At 38.2% G+C, this 27,519-nt stretch overlaps 1 protein-coding gene across 1 annotated transcript; it reads right to left on the bottom strand.

The window, feature by feature from the left end:
• Window positions 1-668: 668 nt before the first annotated feature.
• Window positions 669-15,928, bottom strand: LOC122644559 (AUGMIN subunit 4-like). The gene is made up of 14 exons (XM_043837935.1): window positions 15,736-15,928; window positions 15,589-15,636; window positions 15,291-15,416; window positions 10,679-11,032; window positions 10,345-10,444; window positions 10,208-10,238; window positions 8,264-8,357; window positions 8,075-8,146; window positions 7,874-7,932; window positions 4,844-4,912; window positions 4,683-4,734; window positions 1,558-1,635; window positions 1,364-1,480; window positions 669-879 (listed from the first exon to the last, which is right to left on the bottom strand). The coding sequence occupies exons 1-13, from the start codon at window positions 15,862-15,864 to the stop codon at window positions 1,403-1,405; spliced, it is 1,290 nt and encodes a 429-aa protein (XP_043693870.1). The 5' UTR covers window positions 15,865-15,928; the 3' UTR covers window positions 669-879; window positions 1,364-1,402.
• Between the last annotated feature and the right edge of the window lie 11,591 nt (window positions 15,929-27,519).

Genomic DNA, 27,519 nt, shown 5'->3' with positions numbered 1-27,519 from the left:
GAATATAAAATAACAAAATAACAGCTATTGTAATTTAACTACTTCCTCTACTTATTTTAAGCTGAAATTGTATCAATGAGATGCTTACCTAATCCTCTATCACATGGACTAACCCATGTACTACCATGTACAAATAGTGAAACGTTATACTCGATGGGAAACAAAACCCAAAAACATATATGTACATATTCAATATGATCCCATCAATTGTCTCTAGTCTGAATCTTCTCCAGAGGGTTGTGAAAGCCCAGCTGATTCGGAAATAAGGCAGAGGCAGTGTTTCAAGATAGAATGGGAATTGGCCAAGGCCGTTCCTAATTTCGGCCCATTCAGCTCTTCTAATCCTTGCATGGAAAAACCCTAAAGGACATTAAAACACCAATTCTAGGGCCAGTACAGTTTCAATCCGATTCAGATCAGAATTGGCTGGGACCAATCCAGATCTAAATTTCCAATTTTGTGTCGTAAAACCCTGGAAACAACAAAAGCAATAGTGCATCTGTGAATTGTTACTGTGTTTTAGTTGACATATTGTTTAGATAAAGGTTACAAAACCAAGCTAAAAGAATCATTTCTTCCAAATCTTTCAACATTGCTACCCAAAAAAAGGTTCCCTGGGAGAACATATTTTCACCCACACCCATTCCCCAGAAATGAAATCCAGATACAGTACATTTACAAATTGGATCCAATGTGCCTCACTTCACTAAATCCTCTGATAGCAAAATAAAGGTTTTCACAGCCAAGTAATATGGCAATTCAACATTCAGCAGTGAATCAGATAGAATTAAGATTCAAATACTTTATTCGTCCATCCACTAGCTTCTTTCATGCCCTCTTTCAACGGCCTCCAACTCATGGAGATGGATGGATTTCCATGGACAAACCTGCAAACCATTTACAGCAAAGAATATTCTATAAAAGTAAACACCTCAGGAACAATGTGATTACAAGGACCTGAGTTGACAGCAGAAAAGATCACTATTGTAGCCAACTTTTACAACTGTTTAATTATTCAACATTTCAAATTGCAGCAGTTATGTAATGAAGTACAAGGTTTTTAATAACTTTACAGTCTATACCCAAATACTCCAAGAGGGTGTCTTCTCCCCATCTCAAATTTCATATGGGGGAGGCCCTCTTGGGGTATTTTGGTGTGGACAAATAAGTCTTAAAAATATGAGAAGTATGTTTGCTTCTTTTTTTTTTTTTTTTGAGGGGTTGGGGAAGGGAGAAAGTGTTTGGTTAAAGAACCCTTGGCTTAGCCCTTAGATTAATGGATGTATGGTCCAATTTTCCAAAAATTCATAGGCTTGTCATCAGATTATCCCTCAAATAAAATAAAAAAAGAAAAAAGAAAAACACATTTTCCATCAACAAATAAACAGAAGCTGCAAATTATTCATGTGCTTGGGTCCTCCAGTGACCGTTTCAGGTCCATTTCGACTTGATGAATCGTCCATTGCATACCCTCCAATTTCTGCCAAGAAAATTGGAAAATTAGTACACTATGGGACTCTGAGGAAGTCACAAACTGTAAAATGGAAAAAGAGTTACCTTCACAATATCATGGTACTGCCTAGCAATTGTATCAAAGTGAGGATCAACTCCTTGATATTCGCGAAGACGTGTAACCTGGTGCAAAAATTGAAGCATGAACCACATGCAACTAAAAACCCTACACATACACATATACATACAAACACAACACACAATGCACACATACACAATGGAAAAGATTATCCTGTGGGCAATCTATGTTGTTAATCAGATGGGAGATCCTGTAGTTTGGCCACGTACAACAACAACATAGCCTTATACCAACTAAATGGGGTCGGCCACATGGATCTTTGCTCTCCAATCAGCTCTATTCAAAGTCATACAGGAAATGAGACCTAAGCTATGCATGTCTCCTCACCATTTCTCCCAGGGTTATTTTAGGCCTGCCCCTAGCTCTTCTAGATCCTTCAATCTGAATCAAATCACTCTTCCAAACTAGAGCATCTCAAGGCCTCTGTTGAACATGACCATGCCACCTCAAACAGCTTTCTCGTAGCTTATCACGTATCGGAGCTACCCCCAACTCAGCTCTAATATGGTTATTCCTTACTTTATCTTTCTTAGTTTTCCCACACATCCATCTCCACATCCTCATCTCCGCAATACTTAGTTTGTCTATATGACGCTTCTTAACTACTCAACATTCCGCACCATACAGCATAAGTTCATAACCAGTCGTATCACAGTGCTATAAAATTTTCCTTTAAACTTTAAAGGAATACAATCACGCAACACTCCATATGCACCTCTCCACTTCATCCATCCTATTTTAATTCTCTGAGCAACATCATATTCTATATTGCCTTTTTTTTTTTACTTATGATTGAGCCTAGATACCTAAAAAATCACCTTGTGGAATCTCCCTCTGATCAATATACACCATCTTATTAACCGTCTTAGTGTAACTAAAGTAACACACTATACACTCCATATTTGTTCTACTTATCTTAAAACCTGTTGATCCCAAAGTTGATTTCCATAACTCCAACTTGGATTTAATCCTTGCTTTTGTCTCATCCACCAAAAAACTATATCATTAAAAAAAAGCATACACCAAGGAACCTCATCTTGTACGTCTCTGGTTAAATCATCCATGATAAGCGCAAACAAATAAAGGCTTAAGGCTGACCCTAGATGTAACCCCATTGTAGTTTGGCCACATATCAAGATTAAATGTCTACATAAAAGGTGAGACCCATCAATAATCAACCTGTTTGTGGGGATCGTGCAACATATACGTATAAATGAAGTGTACAATGTGGAGAGAAAGGAAGTATGAAACATTCATATCCTCATTCGTTTTAGAAGTCAGCCATTTACTAATTTAATATCCAAGTATAGCAAAGAAAGATTCGTGAAATTGATAAAGGACTAACTTGATATATCATTGGCTGTTCTGTTAACCGGTCTCAACTGATGTAGACACAAGTACTACAGGAAGCAGTACTATCACAAGCCCGAAGAAGAACCAGGCCCATACTTAGGCTCATGGTCTTCAACTGGTCTTTTGGGCCAGGCCAAACCAAGCCCATTTGTCTGGGTGATAACTGGTTCACTCAAAACTAGAATCGTGGGTCATATTATGCAGTTGACATGAAAAAACCTAGAAAGTCTAGGCTAGCTTGCATGAACACACACTTCTTTAAGTTGACATACAATTTGTCTTTGAAAATAACGTGCTGATAATGTTTCATGCTTTTGAGGGTAAAGCACTGATATCGTATTCTTTCTTTTGATCTAATTGTAGGTCTGATCCGACCACTGTTGTTACTGTTATTCAAGGGTTTATAATGATGTAACAGAGTACTTGTTGGTCCTACTTGTGGGTTGGGTATTTGTTTGCTATTTAGTGAACCAAGCCCTATCACAGTATTGACAAATGCAGGTAGTGCAATACACAATGGTTAACCATCACAAGCAATTGATGTTTTGGTTTGCATCAACTAGCCGTTAGTACGAAGGAAACAAGCCGTTTAGTTGTTCCCCAATATCAAAAACCTAAAGCAGAATAAGCCAGTAACAAGATTTGGAAATATAAAATTAAATATAGACTACTTCAATCTTTCAGTAAATTACAAGCACTTCACCCCCAAGGCAAGAAACGAAATTAGAGATCCATCAACCTGAGACAAAGTGAAAGGTATATCTATTTCATTTATTCAGTTAAACCAATGATTCGTCATTGGAACAGATAGCAACGACCATTTCATCAGACATGTGTATTTTTTATTTTCCAATGGATTTACCTATTTGTGAAGGAAAAACCCATATCCAACATCAACACTCTTCTACCCAACTGTTAATAGGAAAGAATAGAGCTCAATGCTTGGATGTATTAATGAACATCCAAGCCCCTTTATTTATAATAGAAGAGGAGAGAAAAATTACAGAATTGATCCAATACTGTTCACCGTCACTGTTCACGACACTGTTCACGTGAACAGTGTCACAGCCCTAATTAATTCTATCCTTGCTCAAAATACTCCCACGGTTATTATTCTAACACCAACAAACCATAAATCACAGCAACTATCTTACGCAGCAGAACAAGAAGTAGCACCTTTCCATTTTCTTCTTGTTATTTTAAACTTTAAGATTGTCAATGATGGTCACTCATAGGATAGAAGTCATAGGTATCCTGTAATAGGCACTGTTTATGTTGCAAATTCTGAGAGTACTTTCAGATTATAGGATCCCTATCTGATTAACAGGATAGATTAGCCAATCTTGACATGTGGCCAAATTACACTTCTTATTGGCAACGTTAACAGTGCCTTATCCAGGATAGATTGGAAACATTAACAGTACCCTATCCTGTTAATCATATAGGGGATCCTGTAATAGGCACTGTAAACATTGCCAATTCTGAGAGTACTTTTAGATGGATGGCCTTAATTGGACATATCATTCATCCATAAGGACAGATGTTTCCATAGGGGAGGGTAAACTAATCACGGGATTCTAGATTGCCATCCAGAAAACCTTTACTCAGTAAATGGTTTTAGCCAGAGTTCATAATATAAGCTCATCCACAAAAAACCGGGCAACCCCCAACAAAACCTGCACTAACATACTACAACATATCATGACATTAAAACTTTCTAGTTTCTACAGGAACATACCGCTTTATTGTAAGCAATGGAAGCTTCATCCGTGGCCTCTTTCAGATACTTCCTACAAATAAGTCATGGTATTCAGTACCTCAATAAACAGAAAACAATTATACTAAGAATGAGTTATCATTTGGGGGCAAAGGAAGAAATAACCAGTCATCATTACGTACTTAATCTTAAGGAGAGCTGGTATTGATTCTTGGGTGTAAGTGTCGCGCAGGAGAAGATGTTCCAAAACCCTGAGACAAAGATTGGCTACATCAGATGCTATCAAGCAGAACTAGCACACTAGGCTCCCCATGTTCAAATGCCAATCACATAGCTTAAAGATAGAAGAGAAAATTATTGTCACCGTACAGTTAGCATCACAGTAAGTACCACATCAAATTAGTGCTGTTTTCAAAACCACATGGAATGAAAATCATTTCATTTTGGTTAGTCAAAGCATTGGGTGTAAGTTCATATTCTTGAGGGAATCATACCCAGTTCGTATTTATCACTGGAACCACATATGAACTAACTGCAGTTTTTATTGGTAGTGCTGGAAGACTTCATCATAGGGGCGTACCCAGTGCACGAGGTTCCTGCCAGTGCAGGGTCTGGAAGAATTCATCATAATGATAACTTATGCGTGAATGCTATGGAACATCCAAATAAATCACTTTCATCCAAATTTTCAATGTCGTTTCCAGATGTTGCCAAATAAATAAGAAAATAAGAAAAAGAAATTTACATACACATTTTCCTTTGATAATTACACACATGAACCTTGATTTTGTTTCAAAACAAATAGCTAGATTTCGCAAAATCAATAAACAGATATCATGCAAAGCAAGAGAACAATCCACGTATACCGGGAAACAGAACCAAGGACCTTGCTTTTTAAATGTAAGGGAATGAACCAACAAAGACAAACATGAGAATCGAATTCATGTTACTTTGCTTCAGAGATTCTGCATCAACTTTTGCAGCCAGTGGCTTACAAATCATACCAATCAATTTTTATAAGGAACATAAACTAAGAAAATAATAGTGGTGAGGTGTCCCAATCACAAAGACTGAACCATTTTGCCCCAGTTTCCTAAAAGAAAAAACCCTGAAAGGTCCACCCAAAAACCCTTCAAACTCTTCAACATACTCCAATCCTGTAAAAAGCGGCCTGAAAGGTCAATATCAAAACCCTTCAAACCTACAGAATCTACCTTGGTACAACACTCCAATGCTGAAAGTCCAGATATCAAAAACCTTGAAGGTCCTCAAGGATGGATGAACAGTGGAACACTAAAACCAACCCCATGCACCACCTGTCAGTTTATACAAATACATCTTAAAAATTCTGTTGTTACTTTCTTTCCAGAGACTCCAATTTTTCAGACATATACGCATTCTCCACAGCTCCAAACCCCAGAAATTCCACCATTTTACGGAATCTGATGAACATGCACAAACTCTGACCAATGGTAGGAATTCTGAACCAACCTTCAATGCAATGATGTCCCGCCTTCTCTGCTGATAAAATACATATTGGTAGCACACATAGCCATACAACTAAGATTACCAAACTGGAGAATTTATTTTAAGGAGGCTGTCCAAAGGAAGGGTTTTTCTTTTATTTTTATTTATTTATATATATATATTTTTTTTTGGGGGGGGGGGGGTAGGAGGAGGAGCTGTAAGGACTAGGGTCACCAAATCAATCTAGCCAGGAAAGGATTGGATGTCAAAATGCAAATACAAAGAATGTAATCCAAAATCAAGTCCCTACAAAATGAAAAGTGACATTTGTAGTATTAAATTCAATGAACAAATTCCTCAAGAATGATGCAGTAGCACTTTCGTGGATCAGCCCGAACCCGTTTGAAATCCTGGACCGAGAACCGGGTTGAAATCTGACTTGGGTCTAGTAGGATGTTTAGGCATTAAATTGGGTTGATATTCCAATCTTTTATTTTATTCTATTCTGTTTTATTTTGGTAGGAGTTAGATACATAGGAGATTCTAGCTATCCAGTTTTTAAGTTTACTTCAAGTTTCTTTGTTTTAGTGTGATTTCTTTTTATACATATGTAAGCAACCCAACGTATGGATAGATTGAATAATGAATAAAAGAATTGGTTTGAGTTGCCATGGTGCGGCGTGGGCCTGCTGGGCCGCTGGCCATCGTGTTCATCTCTTATCTTCCTTCTTCTTTCTCCGGTAAATCTTCTAGCTCTTTCCTGTCCCTTCTGTATCCTATGTTATATCCTCCTGTCTCTTCCATCTTCTTCTTGCCATATTACCATCGTGTACCCTGTTCTATTCTGTTCTGGGATTAGTTGCAGCTTCAAAGGGTAGGACTGAACTCGTTCATCCTGTCCTCTTTGAACCTAAAATTTTGAAGAAAGGTCACACATACAACTATACAAGGGCGATTCAGACTACTGAATCTGTGTCTGAAAGCCTGCCAGGTTTTTAAGTTCTAGAAGGAAGTTCAGACCTGGTTCACCTTCTACCGCCCAGTCTGATTTCAGATTCATTACTTTAACTCCCTAATTGATCTCTTGGATCAACATTGTTGAATTCAGCAGGCCTTGGTGTTGCAATAGTGTCTGAAATATCAGGTCCAAATCAGTTTTCTTGAGTGAGTTCTCTCCTAAAGAACTAGATCTGCCCTTCCGCCTTGGTTGCTGTCGAGAGATTGAAGACAACCTCAACTCAAGGTTGTCTTATTCCTTATTTACTTCTTATTTCCAGAATTACCCCTCCTTCCTTATTTCAGGTCAAAATGAGTTTTCTTGAGGGAGTTCTTTCTTATCAAACCAGATCTGACCTTCCACCTTGGTTGTTGTCGAGAGGTTGAACACAACCTCAATTCGTGGTTGTCTTACTCCTCATTACCCCTCCTTTCTTCCTTATTTCTAGTCTTGTTTTTATCAAATATCATCCCTTCATAGTTTGCCCTTGTTGTGTCCTTGTCCTTTTATTCTAGTAAGTGGCCACTTGAAAATTCTGGTTAATTACCAGATTGCCATTATCTCCTTATAATTGGGATATTTTTCTTTGGATGGGCCCATAGCAATACCAAACAGGGTTTTCGAACCCAGGATTGCACCAATGAATTAATTTATGCATAATTTTGAATGAAATAATAAAGGACAAAGAGTATTAACGTCATAAAGTAATCAAAACTTCAATCAGAAATTAGAAAATGTGGAAACAAACCTCAATTTCAAATTCATTGTCTCACACCTTTTGCATAACCAAGTTTTTCTTAATTCATCCTGTTCAATTCATGAAAAGATGAACAGATTAAAGGTTTTAGGTTAAAAAAGGAAAATGAAAAACGTATTATTCACTATTCAGATACATCAGAAACTACTTAATGCATCTGAATCAAAGCAAGCACCAAGCATTTAAGCTTACATATTGATGTTGGTGTTGCAGCTTCAAATCCTTAACAAGCTTAGTAAGCACCCCAAATATCTGCTCTAGGACCTTCAGTGGACGATATTTACAGTAGTAGTATCAGTTACATGAAATCAGAGGAAGTAAAAGCTTAACAAGGATTGCAAGTCAAGTTTATAAAGGGAGAGAGAGATATTGTTCAAATACATTATAGTATTCTGCAAACTTCCTATCTGCTGAATAGAGGTCCTCCCGCAGAGCAGCCTCTTCCCTTTCAATCTCCTCAGCGATTAATTTTACCCTGACGAATAATGTGAATGGGAATTGGAATCACCATCTTGTAGGAATTCAGGAAGCAATTTCTTCAGAAATTGAGAGGAAAAAAAAACAAATAAAATCTATTAAAGAAACAAAACTATGGCTATATATTCACAACTCATCATATAACAGCATGATTTTAAGCTTTTATGTAAGTGTCACTGAATTTTTTTATATGAAAAGGTAGCAACCAGCGAGGCATGCTTATTTGTTTAATTACACTTATTTGTTTAATTACTTTTTCTTGGGGTATTTGTTAATGGTAAAAGTGCATAAGCAATTTGCTATTGACAAGTTTGCTCGACCAAATCTCTTTCCTTCCTCTCCCGACTGTTCACTGTTAATATGCACATATGCATAACATACTTATTAAAGCACACATCAACACATGAAGGGCACCAGTTCGCAGGTCATTGGTTCAGATTCAGACAATGGGATGACCCACATTGACATACACTTGTGTCAATCAGTACTTGTATGCCTGTTATATATATATAGATAGATAGATTTTCCCCAATAAAATGTGCAAATGAGCTTCATTTGCATGGGACATTGTCCCTAAAAAATGAAAACAATCTAATTTTTCAAGCATTATGTCTTTCTTCTTCTTTTTTTTTGGGGGGGGGGGGGGGTGAATGGCATTATGTCTTTCAGGTCTTCTAAAAAACTCTTTCTTTCCAGCTTGTGCCCCTTGATCTCTTCTACCAAGGTGGCAATGGAAATAGCGGGACTAACATTGACTTAATTAACTTGTGCAATGTCTCTTCCCGTAAATCTCCTCCCTCCCATCCCTCACTGATTCCCCTTCTCTTTTAGGTCTTCCCTCTCCCCGCCCCCCTCTCTTCATTATTCTCGGTTCATTTTAGATCCATCTCTCAACAACAAAACCCTAAAAGAAAGAACGCGTAAACTAACAATTTATCCAAAACAAACCAATTTCTTTGTGAAGTACAACATTCCCTGTCTGGCAAAACTCACTCAGGTTGAATGCATCAGGAAAAACCCGCCCTGGTGTCTTTGTTAAATAGTAGATTCGTCTATGACCCAATAGGTATTGATATCTGGGTCCTATGATGACTAGTTAACAGTCTGGGATTGGCCAAAGTGCGCCGATTCTGATAACTGCAATTGACAGATATTATTATTTTTTTATTTATAAAATACAATAAATCTAAGTTCATGCATGGTTTTTGTTTATTCTGTAAACTCTAATCCAACTTTCTTATTTCCTTCACCATGTACGCTTGTGCGTCAAGAGGGGAATAAACCATCCATACTGGATATTCTAAGCCCAGAACCAGTATGTCAGAATTAGCAAATCAGTATTGTTTATATATTATTCTAAGCTTCTGCATCCTCCTTACAGCTTACTGTTTGCAGCCCCATAAACATGGCTGTTCTTATAAATGTTTACTTACCCTTCAGTTTAAAACTTTAACTAATTTCATATGATTTGAAGTTTGAATTCTCAATGAATTTTTGAAGCACAGTAAGAATTAGGTTCAGTGAAACAGGAAATGTCAAGTCATCAGAGAAAATATAATGTTAAAATCAAACAAATCATTGCTCATTCATCAAAACTTCCAAAGAGGATAACCGAGGTGGCTGATAATGATATCACAGCGCAAGCAAGAGGCTGATTCTTCAACACAAATAAAAGATAAAAGTTGAGGACATAAAAATGAAATGAGTAACTGTATTATGTAACTGCTCAGGCAAAGATGTACTTTAGATTTGCTTCATTTGCATACATCAAGAATGACTCTCAAGTCAAAACATTACTTTCAACTTTCAAGGTTGAAAAGGTCATGACTAAAGGAAACATAAGCAAACCTCTCCGGAAGCCGCGCACTGGATGAAGTGTCTACAAAATATAAAAGTAGTAGTAGTATTAGTCCAGAATATATTCTTGGAACATATATTACAGGGATATATACAGATATAATCTTCTTATAAGCTTTAGAACCCACCAATGTCATCCATTACAAAAGCCTCAGCTAACTTATCACATTTAGCTTTCAGACGAACCTCAACTTCACGGGAAAGTGACATTTGATATTCAGCCATGTCCTACAAGGATATAGCCCAAGTCTTAGGAACACTTAAAAATGGTTTGGGTGAACTTCGAAGCACTATTAAATTATCAGCTTAAAAAGCACCGAAATATGCACGTCTGACCATAAATATTGAAATCTAACCTAATGACCAAATAGAAAAGATTCAACAGGCATCACACATAAATTTCTCTGTATGCTTATGATGCTTTTTGATACACAACGAATGAAAAAAATCCAAGTAACATACCACATGATATGGTGTTTGCTGGAGCTGAGTTTGCCATAAGTAACCTGGTGTAACTCCAAGAAAACGATTTGGCACTCCACCAATTCCAGGATCTACTATATCAGTACTACCAAAAGAAACAGCATTGTTAGATGCACCTGCGGTGCTATTCACCAAACCATTAATATAACTTGTTGAATTAGAGCTTGAACTGATTGTGACACTGGTACTAGTACTATCAAGAGAGCTCCTTGACATTATACTCCATTTCTCAATTTCTTCTTCCTGAATTTCTCCATCTTTCGAAAGAAGAGGAAGTCTCAATCTCTGAGCTGCCTCAGCAACAACAAGCCTGCGCTCTAAAACCTCGTAAACCTGAAATTACCTAGAAATGTTAAAGAGATCCTAGTCAATTGAAAACTATAGAAGCACCAAAACATATAATCATGACTAGGTGAAAGCTAGAACCATGTCTAGGCCTGTAATGATGTAGTTAAGAGGTGGAAGAGAAGAAAGAACCAGCCAGCCCACTGAGACTAGCCCAACCAGCTAGCCAGCCTAGGCCTTTGGGCCCAGCTATTGGTCCACTTTCATGGGCCAGACTTAGGCCCAACACTACTTAATATTATCTTAGTCCATGAGTGGGGACCTTTATTAGTGTCTATATTGTGTATTGCTTCTTTGAAAGACTGAAACATCTAGCCATGGGAATGAACTGATTTTTACATATGATAGTTTGTTCATGAAGTGTTGATTTTGTCCACATTCTTGTGTTATTTTGCCTTGGGGGTTTGAAGTATATTTTTGTTTCTAATTCCAAGTGTGACCTCGGATAGAGCCTGTTGGAGGGCAAGGATCCATTTAGCGGAGATTCTCCTGACGTGCTGGGCTGTGCCTCTTTCCTCTTACTTTCTTTCTTTTTTCACCTTCATTTTTCACCCTTTCAGCTCTCATTTTTCTTTTATTCCATCTTTCATTAGCATAGTTGTCAAGGCGTCGACTAGGCGACTCCTAGGCGTCCAGGCGCCTTGGTCACCTAGTTGGTGTCGCCTGAAATTTGGACCCTCCCCACCGCCTTGGGTCGCCGAGACGCCATGACAACTATGTTCATTAGTGATTTCCCATTTTTCATTTCTCATCTCATTCCCTATCCCTCTATTTCCATCCCTTCATTCCCCTTTCTTGTTTAGACCTCAGTCTTGTCTACTTTGTTTTGTTTGGATCCATATAGCCGACCCCATTAAGTTGGGATATGGCTGAGTTTGTTGTTGTTTTTGTTTCTACATCCAGAACTTACGTTATATTTTCATTCCTTGGTATATAATTTGAAATCCAACCGTTGGATCTTCATCTTACATTGAGGGGTTGAAGTACTAACAGTTACCTACATGTGACTTGAGTTTGGGGTTAATCTGAACCATAAATTGGGGATTATTTTGGTGTTTAACCTGCTGGTTTTGAGCTCTACCCTGTTGTGGGTAGGATTCTGAAATCAATAAAAAAGGGCGTACCCAGTGCACGAGGCTCCCACCACTGCGGGGTCTGGGGAGAATTCTGAAATCTATGGTGATGTTAAATTGAATATATCATGTAACTTCCACAGGATGAAACCTACAGCTGTTCTAATAAAAACAACATTTCCTGCATCCAGTTACTAGGCAGTATCAAAAGATATACTTCCTTGTAGCTAAATAAATAGTTCCACTATCTTAATTCCCCTGAAGTTAGGCTGCAACAAACAATGAAACCAGGGAACCACATGTGAAAACCCAACACATTATCAAAATATAGCATCTAATATCGTCATAGTAAACAATCTATAAATGTCAATGAACTTCTCCAGCATCTAGAGCATTCTTTGTACCGCAGCCTTTATAGATTGCAGATAGATTGATGTAGATAAGTCACCTAAAGGGTTATTTTATTGAAAATAAACTTTGGGTTGGGTTATGTAAGTGTTGGGCTTTGATCCTGTGGGTTTATTTTGTAATTGGCCAATTTAATGGGCTTAATATATGGGTAGAAAGTAGGAAAACAGGATTTACTTCATTAATTTAGTTAGGGTCCTATTTTGAGTCTGTTTTCTTTATTATTTCACTTTCCTAGTCAATTTAGGTTACCTTATTAGTTAAGGATAGGGTTAGGCCTTTCCTTTTTAGTGTCTAAGTCTATTATTGAGTCTTCTATATAAGTTTGTAAGGGAGGCCAACATTGTACACGGATTTGATTAATGAAATATTGGCTTGAGCCTTTGTGAAAATCCTGAGATAGGATGGGTGAGATGCCCAGGCTGAGATAGCCAACCCCCTATTTCCCCATTCCACTCCATTGGTGCTTGAATTCAAACCCTTGTTCAAATCGATCTCAAGAGTGCTACAAGCTGCTGGGATTTCTTTCAACTGATTGTCACATCGATTTCTTGAAGATTACCACATCAACATCATTGCTGCTTCAACATGTTACAAATTTGTGGGTTTATATTTATTACTTCTCTTGTGGTTACCAATTTGAGATCCCATTGTTCTGGTATTATTGGATTGATCTTTTGGTGGGAAATGTTCTTCATTTTTGATAATGAAACCATTCCATTACTACCAACCCCAAGAAATACGACCTCTCTGAGATATATGGTTCATGCCTCTTTCTCCTAAGACTCTAGAGGTTTTCTATTTGATCCTGCCTGGGATTAGACCTATTTTGGTTCTAGTCTTACATTATAGATAAAGATCAATTTAGAAACTTACCTCATGTATCTGAATGATATTTTTATATGCCTGGTTACAAACAGATTTTGTAACCAGACACTTTTGCCCTTCACAAAATCATGTGGCGATATAATTAAATGTTTAATGATGTAATGTCCTAAAATAGTCTTAACCTCCCCTCTTCTCTCTCTCCTCCGATCACTTCGCTTCCTCCTCTTCCATTCCGGAGAGATTGACCGCAACCGAAGATGATAAGGGGACAGCAGAAGCCATTGCAGTTCACGCGCGAGGAGAGATGTTGGTTTTAGAGATAAGATTGTCCATTACATAATCGATCAAGGAATTGAAACCAAGCGAGTTCCTAAAGCTAAATTCACTGGATCAGCCATCGGTGATTCTCCTCCCTTTTCTTCCACTTTTGGTTTTACCTCCTGTTGTTGTCCCATGGCAACTTATCTCTTTGAGAACCAATTTTCTGAGACCATCGACCCGTCTTGTTTGCTCATAAAACCCGGGTTTTAGCCATCTCTTCTTCCTTTTGGTCTTGTATGCGAATTGGTGTTTTCAGATTGCCTGAGGGTCCTTAAACCACAGAAAGAGCATTTTTTCAGTTTGAGGAATGAAAACGAACAGGGTCTGGGGCAGGGCAGCCTGTGGAATGGTCTGCAAGGATGGAAGCGCAGGGAAGAAGAGGGGGTGGTAGCGAAGGTTGCCAAAGGGGTGGGGGCGGGGGTTGTAGAGGGGGTGATGTGGATGAGCAGAGGTGGGGGTTTGCAGTCTGCAATTTCCTCCGGTCTTTGACATTCTTGGGAAACGCCACCCCTTGACTCTCCTTCTTTGTGAACTTGAATGCCCCAAAGATATCCATTTACCAACTTATTTTTCTTGGCAAAGTCCATTGCCGTTAATCGAAACAGACACTGCATCAGCGTTGGTGTGTTCCCATTGCATTTATTCTTGCTCTTTGGAAAATCCTATACTGGATTGCGTTCTGTTTTTCAAGATTAGAAACATTTTATTGATCCTCTCCTACGGGTTGGGTTTTGTCTGAAATCGGTTTTGTGTTCGAACAGCTTGTCTGTAATGACTTCCAAGGCTATTGTTGTTTGGGGATCTTATACTCGTCACTTGGGTAGGGGAAGTTCAGGCCCTCGGGGTTCCAGGTTTGCTATGAAATGGAACACTCCTTGTTTCCATTGCAAGAACTTGTTCCCAAGCACACTGTAGGCCAGCGACGGAGGGCTAGCCGGAGGGAGGGGTAGTCAGTGGGATAAGAAAAGGAAACGAAGAAGAAGGGAAGGGGGCAAGGGAAAGTGAGAGGAAGAGGGAGAGGGAGAAGGAGGGTGAAATTACAAAGAAACCCCTTACCTTAAGAACCGGGTTGGTTACAAAGAGCTTTACCCTTTTTATATTACCACATTGCAAATGGAAAAATGGGACTAACCAAGTCACAGACCCTATATTATCACTGCTCCCATCCAAAGTCAACATTTTGTATCTATAAGAAATCAATTTGGGGCTTGGGACAGGCAGTCCATGAGCTTAGTTAGTGAAGATACACTAAAAGGTTTGCTCTATATGGATGACAGGGAGATGGGAACCAACAACAACATGATTTCTACCAATCAAAAAAAATAAATATGATTTCTGACTCAGACAACTGAGAACAGAGAAAGCTACCCCCAGTTGATCTGATTTTATGTTAATCTTCAGCCACTAAATTTTCGTTTTTGTCACCAAATGATTGAATCTAAATAAAGGATAAAGGCATTTTATTTCCATCATAATTAGCACTAAAATGAAACCCCCCCCCCCTCCAAGGGGGCCACGCTTTGTACAAATACAAATTTGAACTTTAAATGACAATTTTGAACATTTTCTCTTCTAGAAAATAGTTGAGAAAATTTTGAAGTATGATGGGTAGAAACCTGGGGGGAGCTCTTCAAGCCAAGCTGCGGGTACAAAGCCAGAATGTCACGCATTCCTCCAAGGTTGGCGACTGAAATTGCCTGTTGATACTCTTCCACCATAGCCATTGTCTCACCATATATTGCCTAAGGAACCCCAACAGCTCAATTAATATACAGTTGCGAAGGGTGGGAGAGTGATTAAGATATGAAATTCAACTTCACCAAACCAGTAGCATTGCAAAAGAACACAAACATAAGTCCACTTTTACAGTCCTCGTCAAGCAGAAGAAGAGTAATAAATTAGGTAAGAACATACCATGGCCTCCAAATAACGCAGTCTCTCTCTCGACATTTCATCCCTCGCCTGCAACAGCAATCGAATAAGTGTTTTTTCAGATCTAAAGCGAAATTGAGTAAGAATTATGAATGGTAAGTGGACGAATGTTAATGGGCAGGCCCTTACGAGTTGGAGATCGTCATAGGCGGATTTGGATAGGAAAGAGCCATCGGGAGCCAAACAGTGTCGATCCAACTGTTCCATCAGCTGTGAGACGTCGGCCGCCAGGTTCTGCCCTTGCAATCCCTTCAGCATGTTTGGATTTCCTCTTTCCTTTCTATACTCTGCCTGCGGTTAGTGTAGATTGAAATTTGAAAATCCAGAGCGCTTAAGTTTGGTAATGAACAATTCTATGATGACTTGAAGTTTCATGTGGGTATGATGATATGAAGACATTGTCGAATTTTTCATGTGGTTAAAATATGCTGCAGGTCCCTGACTTTAGCTGAAATTGCACCCGCAGTCCAAGTTTTTGTTGACTATTGACTTGTATCAAAACAGTATTTAAAAGATTATTTTTTAACCATTTGTTACCCTTCTCATAGTTGTCAGGATATCTAGGCGAATCAAGGCGATGAAGGGGCTTGGACGCAAGGCGACCAAAATGTCTGCGGGCCTGGACGCAAGGTGTTAGGCGACAGTAGGCGATAGCAAGGTTCTAAAACTCGGGTTTCGACCAGTCAAAAATCGAGTTCGTTTTGATTTCGACTATATCTCGGTCGAAACCTGGGATTTTTTGCCATTGATGGGGAAACCAAGGTTTCGACCCCAAAACAAGATTTTTTTAGGTTTGATTTTTTGCAGGTTACCTATTTTTCACATTTTAAACACAATCCATGAATTACATTCACCAAAAAATCATTGAAAATAGTACTTGTGGTTATTGACCCTAGTTTACTAACGTACGTGCTGATACAATACAGACACTAAAATGGTATTATAAATTTATAATTAGTTCACATAATTATAAAGTACTTGAACCATGAATAATACATTGAAGCCAAATAAAACATTAAGATGCCCCCTTCAATTCCATGCAGAGTTTCTTGGTGGGTCTAATCCACGAGCAGCGTACCATTGAAAATTGCGAAGCCGTTCTTCCGAATGCACAACATACGTATCCCATGACATGTTATGGGACCAATTGGTCTGATAGTCCATTACCGATTGAAAAAAGAAAAGCACAGGGTTGGAATTTAATGTCAAACTCTTTATTAATTTCCTTAGCCCACCTGAGAAGCTTTTATCATACAAGGAGATGCCTCCATAAAAACTACTCTCCTCCTTGAAATGATCCTCTTTTTAAGATCTATGAACCCCCAAAAAAAAGCAAAATCAACAAAACAACACAGCATACAATTTGAACAATTACTGTGGAATAGAATAGAATAGAACGAAAGGAATACCAAGAACAACTTCATTTCTCCCAAATATTTCTTTATCAGATCCTTTTCTCCATTTTGAACCAAAAATCTTTGGAAGGATGGACGACTTTGACCCAGAATGGAATTTTAACTAAAAAAAAGAAATAAATAAGGAGAAGAAGATGCAAAAATAAAGAATAGGAGAAGAAGATAGGAATAGAAGATAAGGCTGTCATTAGTTTGAATGGGAAAAAGAAGGTAGGAGTAGAAGATAAGACTATGTAGTATGGTTCTGCATCTAAAAGTAAAGATGCTTGGCCTGTGAATTATTGGCATCATGTTCAGTTTAGCTAAAACCAAGGAAAAAGCATGTTGTTTGGTCATGGTTTCGACCGTTTCGACCTGCTTTCAATCGAAATCGTCGATTTCGGTCGAAACCAGACCGAAATGCTCAAAACCAGGCCGAGTTAAGGGATTTTTAAAAGTTTTAGTCCAACTCGTCTCAGAACTTATCGAAATCGAGACAACTCGACGGTTTCAACAGGTTTCGATCAAGTTCTTGATCACTGGGCGACAATAATTGTCAAGGAGTCTGGATGCCAAGGCTGTCACCTTGGTAATTCATTGATAACTATGACCTTGCGGTTAAAAAATTCAAAATTTTCACAGATCAGAGTTCATAACTTTTCACGGATCGTCCCCGGATTTTTATGTCTACGGTTCTGACACCCAATAGTTCCTACGATTCCTTTACCCAATGTAAGACACGTGTACTAAACATCCAACTGTTAATTTTAAAAACAACTTTTCCACTTCCCAATGCACTCATTAACTCTAGCTCTCTCTTTCCCACTATTCTTTCTTCTGTCTCTCTCTCCACTCCTCCCGAAAACGAAGGACTTCCATCACCAGATTTCTCTGCACTCCTCCAACAGAGAGGAAGACGGTTGCAACCGCGATAACTTTGCTTGAAACCTCCGTCGAAGGCTGCAAAGTGCTAGTGGAAGACGGCTGCAACCGCGAATCCCTCGGCAAAACCTCAAGCGTTGGTTCCTCTCTCCAAAAAGAAAACCTGCAACCTCTTGAGAGAAATCTTTGGATTGCAACCTCCGGCCAAGTGCGAGTGGAAGACGGCTGCAATCGCGAATCCCTCGGCGAAACCTTCGGCTTTGGTTCCTCTCTCACACCAGTGATCTCCGACGAAGGCAAAGGGTTCTGCAACCTCCAGCAATCTTGGTTCTCTCTCGTACGCGAAGGCTCTCTCATACCCCTGCAACCTGAGGTTCAATTTTTTCCTTTGGTCTGCTCATTTCTATACCATTCCCTGCTCATATCTCTCTCTCTCTCTCTCTATACCCAAAAAACATTTGTCCAAAACCAAGCACAAAAAATCCTAAAATCCAAAATAACAGGGACAATGATTCCCCCTATGCGTTAAATATACCTCATCTTCTTCTCGCTATTTCCAATATACCTCATAAATAGGGACCCTCTGTTTTAAATCGATTTTCTAAACTCCAAGAAACCCTAACGTCCACAATGTCAAAATATTGAACGATATATAAAATAGGCCTTCTACTACATTACAAATATTTAAAACTAAACACTCAGACTAAACTTTTATCTTTTAAATCCAACTTGCATACAGATCCGAATTTCCCACAAATCTAAGAAACTGAAGATACTACAACACTGAATCAATATCAAAAGGATGTAATATTTTCTTAACATACCTTGATTCTTTAAGGGTTCTTAGAGCTCATTCACTATTACACTATTTCAAGAAGCGTATCAAACAGTGAACCAAATTTGGATGCATAACATATTAAAAAGGTAAGAACCAACTTATGGATACTTGAAGTGCTCTGTTCATGGATGGTTTTCATCTAGAGACAGGTCCCCACGATCACAGTACAATGAAAAATAAATCCCAAGTACTTCAAGTCTAGTGTTTTCAGGTATGCTAAGTTGGAGAGTTCCTATTTGTCTAAACAAGGAATATCATCTATAAGGCTACAAGGGGTATATTTTATATAGGGAGTGATAATTTAGGCTGAACAGGGTCTCATACTCATGATACAGAGAATAGATTCTTCTTATTCTTTTATATGCAACTTTTGCTAGGCTGTCTAATTCTGCTCCACTCTCAATCCACAACCATCTCATGCATATATAATATAATCCAACATGCATCCAACATGTCTTCTAGCATGTTGTAAATGCCAAGTGCCTATGTATGTGTATTACGATGTGTTTGTCGATGATTCTGTCTATGCTAAGTGCAAATGGTATGCTATATCTAATATTTAAGATTCCTAATCTTTATTTTAGTTAAGTTCTGGTTACAGTCCAAAGCTTAGTTCTTTTCTCAACTAAGCTAAAGCAATGTTAAATATGGACAGGCTAATAAATCTTTCAAGTGGTATACATAATTGAAGTACATTCCTCACATTTTTTGCATATGCATGTGTTCTTGTGTGTTTATGAATCATTAATTTTGAGAATCAGGTGTTTTTCTATACTTTGCTATTCTTCAGGAGGGTTATGGATAATCCAATAGATACACTGGGTAAGCCTTTCATCGGCATGCAGTTTAAGTCTGATAATGATGCATTTGAGTTCTATAACAGTTACGGAGGAAGATTAGGTTTTAGTGTTAGAAGAGACTTTGCAAATAAGAGCAAGAAAGATAATACAATGATAACTTCGAGGAGATTTGTTTATAGTAAAGAAGGTATTCAGAAAAATGACAAGCGTGTTGGTTTTGTAATTAACCCTCGAGCGGAGACGAGAACTTGTTGTTTTGCTCGCATGGGAATAAAGATTATGAAAAATGGGAAATACGAATGCTATGATTTTATTGAAGATCATAATCACAAGCTTCATATATCATCTACCAGTCACATGATGCGGTCACAACGGATCATTTCAGATATACATGCCTTTGAAATTAATTTGGCCAACGATTCTGGAATTAGACCTAAGGATATATTTGAGTACATTGGTAAACATGCAGGTGGGAGATAGGGCCTTGGTTATACCCAAGTCGATCATTACAATTATCTCCGCACTAAACGTCAGTGTGACTTAGATTATGGGGAAGCGGGGAGTTTGTTATGGTATTTTGAGAAACAAACCAAGCTCAATCCCTCTTTTACCTACAACTTGTAGTTGGATACAGAAAAGCAAATAACTAATATTTTTGGGCTGATGCGAGAATGGTAATAGATTATGCACTTTTTGGTGATGTTGTGACGTTTGATACAACATATTGTACAAACAAGAAAGATAGGCTTTTTGGCATTTTTCTGGATTTAACCATCACAGAGGAGTCATTATATTTGGGGTAGCACTTTTATATGATGAGACGGCTGAATCATTCAAATGGTTGTTTAAGACTTTCTTGGGCAGTCATGGACAAAAGAAGCCTATAACATTGTTTACAGACCAAGATGCCGCAATGGCAAAAGCAATTTCAAAGGTGTTTCTTGAAATATGGCATGGTCTTTGTACTTAGTATTTAATGCAGAATGGGATTAAGCATTTAGATAACTTAGTGAAGGATGGGTCAAGCTTCTTATCAGATCGGAAAAAAATACATATATCAATATGACGAGGAAAAATAATTTGAAGCAGATTGGGAATAATTAAGGTTCGTGTATCAGATTGAAAATGGTTCATGGTTGGATCGTATTTATGAACTTAAATAAAAGTGGACGAGATGTTATATGAAAAATACATTTACAAGAGGTATGCGGAGTACACAGCTAAGTGAAAGCATAAATGCAGACTTGAAGGATTATACAAAGTGTACTTTAGATATTGAATAATTTTTTAAGCATTTTGAGCGGGTAGTGAATGATAAGCATGATAATGAATTGAAGACTGAGTTTGATTCAAGAAATAAACTCCCAAGGAATGCGTTTACTTCCATACCCATTATGCTATAAGTAGCAGAAGTCTACACTCCTTTAATCTTCTGCTTATTTCATGATGAATATATATTGGTTGGTTAGTGTCACATGAAAAAAAATGATGAAAGTAATACCTTACATAAGTATGTTGTTGGGTGTCTCAATGTAACAGCGGTGAAATATATAGTTGAGTATAATTCATCTGAGACTACAGTTGAATGTAGCTACAAGAAATTTGAATCATTTGGCATCCTATGTCGTCATGCTTTGAAGGTTATGGATGTGTTAGATATCAAGTTTATCCATGAAGCCTACATTTTGAATAGATGGACATGTGGGGCAAGAAAAATGGTAGTGGAAAATATCAATGAAAAACAAGTAAAGGAAGATGTTAATTTGGATTATTCATAGCGTTATAAAATTCTGTGTCCTAAACTAGTAAAGATTGCTTCCCAAGCATCCAATTCAGCTGAGGGATATGCATTGGTGAAAAGGGCTTAAGAAGAAAGTGAGAAAGAAGAAGCCAGGCTCCAACCCAAGTAAACGAATTAAAAGCTATACTAAAAAATGAGGAAAAAGAATAAAAATAATACCAACGACAACTAATACCACTCAAGCTTCCCTACACTATTGAATTTGAAACATGTCGTTGTATCTTAGGTACTTTCTAATCATTTTTTGCTTTAGTGATATTTAATTTTCCGCTTCAATTTTGTGATTAACATCCCACACATATTTTATGCATATTCACAGGGGTTAGTTGATTATTCTATGCACTGTTTAAATTTCTCTCAAGCCTCTATTTCTCAGGTATTGCTGTGGTAATTTAAGTCTGTACTGAGATAGAATAATTCAATGGATAAATTTCTTATTTATAATTAATTGCATCATGTGTAGGCAAATGTTGATCTATTTGCCTCCCAATCTTCCTTACCTTCTAAAAGGGGTGATTCGTCAGTTGATTTATTTTCTGCTTTGAATGTTTATCTGACATAAGATAGGTAGAGATTGATCATATCTTTTATTCAATGTCTTTATCATCATTCCTCTCCCTTATTTCCTCTTATTCGATGTCTTTATCATCCTTCTATTCCTCTCTAACAAGAAATAATGTAATAATGTGTAAATTCCTCTCCATTTTGTAGGTAACTTCAAATCCAAGTGCAGTGGGTGGCTGTAGTTGTAAAAGCTCTTTTATAGTGAAATAAAACTGAGAGGAGATCAATGAAGCTAAATGATTTATTGACAGCGGGTTTTGAGATATATTAATGGATTTTGAAGCTTTCATGACCAACAATTGTTGCATTCACTAAATATCATAGATTTTGAGATATTTAGATATTAGAGGTGGAGTAAGGGTGGGCAATGTTTCGACAACAGGGGTCATAACACTTGTTTTAATTGGGGGTAGATATGAGATTCTATGTACTTTTCTGTAAACGATATATGAAGACAATGAAAAAATCTATTATGCCAAAGGAAGGGAAAAAAGCTTATTGCTATGCAAGAAAAAATAGACCTCAAATGTTAAGATGTTGAACTCTTAAGGAATTTTACCTGATGAGAAATGAATTCACTTCTGGATCACCAAGAATATGCCAATTGTCAAATTAGACAAATGCATAATAAAAATGGTATGAGGCCTTCACCCATTACATGCCCCTTAAATATGGGAGAGATATAATGTTAAGTACAACAATTAAATAAAAATGATACATCACTTCTGATCCAATAATATTGGAAGAAAACTGGATCAATTTTCAGAGGCTGATGGTGGCATTGCCAATTTCATTGAATCCCACAACCATAGCATGTATCCCAATTTCATTGGGGGCTTTGGCTCTTGCCACTGAGAGACCCACAAGGAGCTAATGGAGAAGCCACCAGTGGGTCAGACCAAGCCACTTATAACCAATGTCATGTGGAGGAATCTCATGGCTCAAACTCTGTATCAGATATCCATCCTCTTGACACTACAGTTCAGAGGTGAGTCTATATTTTCCGTGGATACGAAGGTTAACAATACCTTGATCTTCAACACTTTCGTGCTATGCCAAATCTTCAATGAGTTCAATGCAAGGAAGCTGGAGAAAAAAAATGTCTTCAAGGGAACACAGGAACAAGTTATTTCTAGGGATAGTAGGGATAATCATCATTCTTCAGATAGTGATGAGGCAAATTTCTGAAAAGGCTTGTAGATACAGAGAGGTTAGATTGGAGGGAATGGTGTGTGTACATTGTCTTGCAGCCATATCTTTGCCAATTGGGTGGATTGTAAAGTGGATACCAGTTCCAGAAAAACCATTTCTAAATTTTCTCAAGCGGGAGTACAATAATAACAGATAGAGATAATGGTTTTTCTTTTTCTTTTTTATTTTTTGGTAGAATAGTTTTTCTGGTTCAATGTGTAAGTCTTTACTAATGTATGGATGCCTTTCTCCAATTGTATTCTTTAAACATCCTTCAAAATATTAATTCATATAGTATTAAAAGACTATAATGATTCTCAACTGGGATATACATTGCAATGTTTTGGTTTTTATTTCTTTAATTCTTTGTTATTGAATGGATACCTTTCTCCTAATGTATTCTTCAATTAGTAGACTGTATGATGGTTCTCAATGATAGAAGAGTTTCTTCTTATTAAAAGGTTGATGGGTTTCACTTTGTTATTTGATAAGGAAGTTTATCAGAGCTAGTTGAAGGAGATCTGTTTGATGTAATGGCCAATGCTTTTGGGTCAACACTGATCTGATGAGTCAGGTAATGCTTACAATGTAGATGCACACAAGACAGATGATGTGCAGTGCAATCACTAGGCATAATTCAGTATTATGATTTTGGTCTCACTAGGTGGTGTAACCTAGTTGCAGGCTTGTTAGGTTCATTTAGTGATGAGTCCTCTTAGGAGTTAGCAAGTAAGGCTCTAGCATTCATCTCCTAAATGAGCTCTCTATCCTGTAAAAGAAGAAAAAAGACCTCACAAGATGAGCAATACAGTCCACAAATGACACAAAATAGACAAGATAGTGCAAGGAACTAGGAAACTGCCATCCAAGAGATCCACTTGGACCCAATAGATCATGTATGCCAATAACCAATACAAATATCATAAAGCAAAGGCAAATCCATTTCATTAATAACCATATTCTTTCCTTACAAAACCTATCATCCCAAATTCCTTATCCTAAACATCTGCCTTTTACACACCCCTAAACACAACCAAGGCAATAACAGAAATGGCCACTAAAGTGAGAGTCACAGTCTTCATTGTTATAAAACATTGATCCCACAGGTCCATTTTAGTCTTTAAATTGCGTACATCATCTTTTAGCTGTGCACGTTCAGTTGCATCAACCCTTGTTGGTGCATCTTGGTGCAAACAAAGATCTATTTCTTCCACAGCTAAACACCAAGCAAAGAACCCACATTTGTTGTCTGGACAGCTATAATACAGCTTGTCCTTGTTATTTTCAGACTTTGAAATTCTGACTAGAGCTCTCTTCGAACAACGACATGATATGTTGCGAAAGGTAAGTATGCTTGGAGTGATGTTGTTTCTTGGGTTGCCGTTGTTTATACTACCCGAAGACATCTGCAAAATTCAAATAAATTATAAGTGATAGAGTTTATAAAATCTTTTTCCAGATTGGGATGAATGATCTATTTGATTGAGATGAAAAGAATATTAAAATCTACAGCTACAACCCCGAAATCAATCATAACAAATGAGCCTTTAATATGGACAACAGTCACAGCACATCAAAAAGATGGTAAAGCTGCTCAAGTATGTCAATAGATAAATCGAGAAAGAAGCTTCCAGTGTAAAGTGAAATATATCAAAGCTGTAGTATGCTAATTTCTCTACAGTCATTTCAGTTTTGAAATTGAAATGTTGAAGCCAATTTTCCATAATCAGTGTACTCTTCTTCAACACAACCATGCCTACTTGATGTTGACGATAGGTCTTAATAAACCTCACATTACAATCAATAACTAAATAAATTACAATAATTTGACTATAGAAAGGAACATGTGAAAATAGGGCCAGAGTCTCTGTTTCTTATTGCATGTCAATTCTCTATTCCTAACTCTTCATACGATGAGGTCACCAACCATCCAGGAGCAACCAAAAATCATATATTTCCCCTTCAATGAATCCCAACCAAAGCTATAGTTTCCTTATCTTCTATTTCGGATACCCGCATCCTTTTCAACCCTTTGTAAAGACACCCAAAAAATAATAAGAAACTAATCTGATTTCTATGAATCCACAAAAAAAAAACAACCATTTGAACCTTTATAAACAAAGAAAAAAAAAACCATTTAAACAAATTAAAGAACATAATCTGTCCACAAAAAAAAATAAAATAAGAGCATGGTCTATTGCAGAGTTCCTCCATAATCTGATTTCTATGAATCCACAAAAAAAAACCAACCATTTCAACCTTTATAATAAAAAAAAACAATTTGAACAAATCAAAGAACATAAACTGTCCACAAAAAAAAAGAGCATGGTCTGTTGCAGAGTTCCTCCATAGAAATTAGTCAAAATAAAAAACAACCATTTGAACCAGTTTAGATCGAACAACGGTTAGAGAGAGAGATTTGTGTTAAAAATTGAACTTGAGAGCAGATCTGTTGAAGAGATTCGTGTTAAAAATAGTTGAAGAACCGTTCGCCTTCACCGGAGATTTCTAGTGTGATAGATTCACCAAAATCTGCAGGCTTTCTTTTTGGAGTTAGGGCAACAAGGTTTCGTCGAGAGAAAGTGGTTGCAAACGTCTTCCACTAGCACCTTGCCGCTTTCGTCGGATGTTGCAGACGAAGTTAACAAGCCTTCATCGAAGGTTGCAGTCCAAATATTTCTCTCAAGAGGTTGCAGGTTTTCTTTTTGGAGAGAGGAGCCAACGCCTGAGGTTTCACCGAGGGATTCGCGGTTGTAGCCATCTTCCACTCGCACTTCACCGCCTTCGACGGAGGTTTCAGGCAAAGTTATTGTGGTTGCAGCCATCTTCCTCTCTGTCGAAGGAGTAAAGAGAAATCCGACGATGGAAGTGTTACACCCGCACCCGAAATATACCCTTATACCCTGGGGCAATTTAGACCTTTACCAAAGGGTAATGCCATGGTGGCAATGGTCAACACTTATGACCTTGAACCTAATATTTTAATGTAAGTGTCCCCTCGAAGCCCTGAGAGTACGGGTCAAAGCCCCGCAACTTTACTTGAAGTTTGGGCCCTGACAGCAGCACCGGAGTCACGAACAGACTCACTTGAACTGAATCCGCTCGAGGATCCACCCATGCTGCTACCTACCCTTTTGGTTTATTTTCATGTGGGACCTGCATTCTCATGTCCCAGACACCGTAATTAGACCCTTGGATCATATTGACTCCCACCCTTACCATTAATTGGTTAGATGGGCCATGAAAGTGGGCCCATAAGACTTAACTTAAAATAAATAATGAGTTTATACCCTAACTTAAACCAAATGGACCTTAGAGGACAAATAGGTCCTATGGACTTAGGGTGCACCCAAACATGTCCTAATTAACTAAATGGACCTAATGGTTATGACATGGATCAAACATGCCCTAAGACCCAAAATAAAACCCATTTAAGACCTAAGGGACTAGCTAGTGTTTGGGGGCACCTAACCAAACATGACCTAAGGCCCTTCTACCCCTTAAAAGATAACCTAAACCCCTTATTCCCTTATCTCTCCTCCTCCCAAGTAAACTGTGGAGGAGAAGAGACAAGGAAAGGAGGAATAGTAGGGGAAGGGAAGAGGATAGAAGCCATGCCAAGATGGTTGGCTGCCCCACATCTCCTCCTCTTGCTGTCTAAACAAGGAGGGAAGAAGAGAAGAAGAAGGAGAGATGGAGAGGATGGTTGGAAGGAAAAGGAGGTGGATCTTCAAGGCTGGCTAGGGCTGGAATTGGAGCTCCTCTCACCAAGGTAAGACCTAAAACTTGGTACTTCTCCATTCCTATTTCCATTTTGGTAAATTCCTTGAGCTTGGGTTAACCTAAGGTTCCATTTGGGACTCAAGGTGGAGCTCAGCCCTTAGTAGAGCTCCAATGGTGATGACCAAACCCTAGTTGAGGCTTGTTTGAGCTGCATTTGTAGCCATTATTACTGGACTTTGGTTCTAAACTATGGAACCCTATCTTTAAGACCAAACCCTTGTGTGATCTCGGATCCATGGGGTAAGCCTAGGTTCTAGTGACCCTAGGGAGACCTAGACACCCCCTCTATGACCCTGAGTGCAAGGGATACCCCAAGCCTCAAGCTGGAGAAGAAGCCCTTTGAAATCTCGGAAAGGATTTTCAGCGGACGCACGATCGGATCCACCAGTTGTGGTACCGTCCATCAGTCCACCCAATGTAATCCCTGTGATTTTACCTGAACGGATGAAGGAACAGATCCAATCTATTGCAACCACCTGTGGGTCAGTTCACTCTCGGGTATGTCTCAGGGATCGAATGGATGTAGGGGCAGATGAAGATGGCGCAACCGCCTGTGGGTCCGCTCACTCTCAGGTGTGTCTCAAAAATCGAACGGATGCACGAACAGATCTAAGTAAGATGTTTCGTCCATGGATCCGCTCCCTGTGTTTTAACCTTTTG

Source organism: Telopea speciosissima, chromosome 11 (genome assembly GCF_018873765.1).
Source record: "Telopea speciosissima isolate NSW1024214 ecotype Mountain lineage chromosome 11, Tspe_v1, whole genome shotgun sequence".
NCBI classification, from domain to species: domain Eukaryota; kingdom Viridiplantae; phylum Streptophyta; class Magnoliopsida; order Proteales; family Proteaceae; genus Telopea; species Telopea speciosissima.
This window is presented reverse-complemented; position numbering and strand designations above follow the sequence as displayed.